At 42.0% G+C, this 3,624-nt stretch overlaps 1 protein-coding gene across 1 annotated transcript; it reads left to right on the top strand.

Annotated features, from left to right (window-relative positions):
* Positions 1-484: 484 nt before the first annotated feature.
* LOC145485710 (uncharacterized) lies at positions 485-2,255 on the top strand. The gene is made up of 2 exons (XM_081464332.1): positions 485-1,131; positions 2,159-2,255. The coding sequence occupies exons 1-2, from the start codon at positions 485-487 to the stop codon at positions 2,253-2,255; spliced, it is 744 nt and encodes a 247-aa protein (XP_081320458.1).
* Positions 2,256-3,624: the final 1,369 nt, after the last annotated feature.

Genomic DNA, 3,624 nt, shown 5'->3' with positions numbered 1-3,624 from the left:
GGGCTTTCGTGCTATTCACTCAACTGTCACGGCTCTCCTTGAGGCCACGGACACTTGGCCGTGCAACATTGACCGCGGAAAAATCAATGCTGTTGTTTTCTTAGATCTAAAAACGGTCTTCGACACAGTGGACCACGAGATCCTTTTACCGAAATTAAGAAATTACCGCATATATGGTAACGCGCACCAATGGTTTAAGTCATATTTAGATAATCGTACTCAAATGTGCTCCATCAACGGGTCGCTCTCTAAAAGCTGTTCATTAAGTTGTGGTGCTTCCCAGGGGACCATTTTAGGGCCACTACTATTTCTGTTATACAACAACGATCTTCCAAATTGTCTATCAAATTGTGAACCGAGGATGTACGCTGATTACACCCACCTTGCATACGCAGGTGATAATGCAGACAATATTCAGTTGCGCATAAATCAAAATTTAGGAAATGTTCACAATTGGCTCAGAGCAAACAAACTCACTCTAAATATGACTAAAACCAAATTCATATTTATCGGATCTAGGCAGAGGCTAAGTACTCTCACACAGTCCCCGAGATTTGCAATTAATGATTTTCAAATTAGCCAGGTCACTACCGCAAAATCACTTGGAGTGACCATCGATGACAGACTCGATTGGAGTAGCCATATCGAGAAAGTAACTAAGAAAGTCGCTTCTGGTATTGCGGCCATAAAACGAATAAGGCACCTTGTCCCTCAGGCGACCTTACATCTGACAGACCAAGCTTTGATACAGCCACACTTTGACTATTGCAATATCGTCTGGGGAAACTGTGGGATAACTTTACGGAATAAGGTACAAAAGCTACAAAATAGAGCAGCCCGTGTTTTGACCTACTCAAACTATGACGTAGACACTGGTCACCTGTTCAAACTTCTAGGGTGGAAAAATGTAGCTTCCCAGCAGCAAATTCAAAGAGCTACGATGGTTTACAGGTTTCTGCACGGGTTGGCTCCAAACTATCTCAGTTATAAATTTAAAAGGCGAGAAATCGCATATGACCTAAGGGACTCTGAGAATAAACTCAATGTTCCATTACCGCGCACAGACTATTACAAAAATAGCTTTAGCTATAGTGGCACCATTCTCTGGAACAGTCTTCCTTGTAACTTAAGGTAAGCAGAGTCCCTTGGGCAATTCAAACGACTAATCGAAGAAGAAATGTAAGGCACGGCATTCGTGGAAAGCAGCTTTTTATTTAAATGTTTCTCATTATATAAGTATTAGGTATTTTTAAAGCCGACAAAGTTTGTACCGTGGATAAATAAAGATTATCTACCGACCTACCTACCTACCTATTTATCTATCTAAATAAGCATTGTGTGGTATCCCGTTACGAAAGACACGAGTGTGCCGCATCGCTAAACGTGCAAGAATACGAAGGAGAAAAGAACATTGACGTGGAAGAGAATCTTCAACCCAAGCACTGTCCAAATCAATAGAATTCCACAAATGTAATACACGTGTATAGATTTGAGCGAGGGCCAAAACTAGCATCTTTAAAAAGCTCAATAAACATCGTTTGGGATCCCGACAGAAAAGACGCGAGTGTGGCGCATCGCTAAACGTGGTAAAATACCAATGAGATATAAAAATTGACATGGGCGAGAATGTTCAACCCAAGCACGGTCCAAATCAATAGAATTCCAGAAGTGAAATACACGTGTGTAAATTTAAAAGAGTGCTAAAACATGCATCTTTAAACAGTCAAATAAGCATCGTGTGGTATCCCGTTACCAAAGACGCGACTGTGCCGCATCGCTAAACGTGCAAGAATACGCAGGAGAAAAGAAAATTGACATGGGCGAGAGTGCTCAACCCAAGCATTGTCCAAATCAATAGAATTCCACAAGTGTAAAACACGTGTGTAGATTTGAGCGAGAGCCAAGACTATAGTCTATAAAAAGCCCTATAAGCATCGTTTGGGAATTGTGACACAAAAACCGCTCTTGTGGCGCATCGCTAAACGTGTAAGAACACCGGGGAGATAAGAAAATTGACATGGGCGAGAATGTTCAACCCAAGCACTGTCCAAATCAATAGAATTCCACAAGTGAAATACAATTGTGTAAATCTAAGGGAGGGCGAAACGGGCATCTTTAGAAAGTCAAATAAGCATTGTGTGGTATCCTTTTCCCAAAGACGCGAGTGTACCACATCGCTAAACGTCCAAGAATACGTAGCAGAAAAGAATATTGATGTGGAAGAGAATGTTCAACCCAAGCACGGTCCAAATTAATAGAATTAAACAATTGAAATACACCTGTGCAAATTTAACGGAGGGCCAAAACGGGCATCTTTAAACAGTCAAACAAGTATCGTGTGGTATCCCGGTACCAAAGACGCGAGTATGCCGCATCGCTAAACGTGCAAGAATACGCAGGAGAAAAGAAAATTGATATGGGCGAGAATCTTTAGCCCAAGCACAGCCCAAATCGACAAAATTTTGAAAGTGAAATACACATGTGTAGATTTGAGGGACGGCCAAAATTAGCATCTTTAAAAAAGCCCATTAAGCATCGTTTGGGATCCCGACACCAAAACCGCGAGTGTGGCGCATTGCTAAACGTCTAAGAACACCGGGAAGATAAGAAAATTGATATGCGCGAGAATTTTTAACTCAAGCACTGTCCAAATCAATAGAATTCCACAAGAGAAATACACGTGTGTAAATTTAAGGGAGGGGCGAAACGCGCATCTTTAAAACGTCAAATAAGCATCGTGTCGTATCCCGTTACCAAAGACCCGAGTGTGCCGCATCACTAAAGGTTAAAGAACACCGGGGAAATAAGAAAATTGACATGAGGGAGAATCTTCAACCCAAGTACTGTCCAAATCAATAGAATTCCACAAGTGAAGTACACGTGTGTAAATTTAAGGGAGGGCTAAAACAGCCATCTTCAAAAAGCCTAATAAGCATCGTTTGGGATCCCGACACCAAAAACGCGAGTGTGGCGCATCGCTAAACGTGAAAGAACACCGCAGAGATAAGAAAATTGACATGGGTGAGAATCTTCAACCCAAGCACTGTCCGAATCAATAAAATTCCACAAGTGAAACACACGTGTGTAAATTTAAGCGAGCGCTAAAACGGGCATCTTTAAAAAGTCAAATAAGCATCGTGGGGTATGCTGTTACCAAAGACACGAGTGTGCCGCATCGCTAAAAGTGCGGGAATACGCAGGAGAAAAGAAAATTGACATCAGCTAGAATCTTTGACCCAAGCACTGTCCAAATCAATAGAATTCCAGAAGTAAGATACTAGTTTGTTACTTTAGTGGACGGCTAAAACGGGCATCTTTGACAGGTGAAATAAGCATCGTGTGGTATCCCGTTACCAAAGACGCGACTGTGCCGCATCGCTAAACGTGCAAGTATACGTAGGAGAAAAGAAAATTGATATGGGCGAGAATGTTCAACCAAAGCACTGTCTCAATCAGTAGAAATCCACAAGTGTAGTACACGTGTGTAGATTTGAGGGAGGGCCAAAACTAGCATCTTTAAAAAGCCCAATAAGCATCGTTTGAGATCCCGACACAAACAACGCGAGTGTGGCGCATCGCTAAACGTGCAAGAACACCGGAGAGATAGGAAAATTAACATGCGCT

Source organism: Orbicella franksi, chromosome 4, assembly GCF_964199315.1.
Source record: "Orbicella franksi chromosome 4, jaOrbFran1.1, whole genome shotgun sequence".
Classification (NCBI taxonomy): Eukaryota; Metazoa; Cnidaria; class Anthozoa; order Scleractinia; family Merulinidae; genus Orbicella; species Orbicella franksi.
The sequence above is the reverse complement of the archived record's forward strand: the minus strand, read 5'-3'. Positions and strand labels throughout refer to the sequence as shown.

What these genes read in the sequence shown, in the direction of transcription:
- LOC145485710 (XM_081464332.1), top strand. Translation starts at nt 485, where the DNA reads ATGACTAAAACCAAATTCATATTTATCGGATCTAGGCAGAGGCTAAGT. An exon ending in AGTCTTCCTTGTAACTTAAG is followed by an intron (nt 1,132 to 2,158) that starts GTAAGCAGAGTC and finishes CTTTTCCCAAAG; the next exon opens with ACGCGAGTGTACCACATCGC.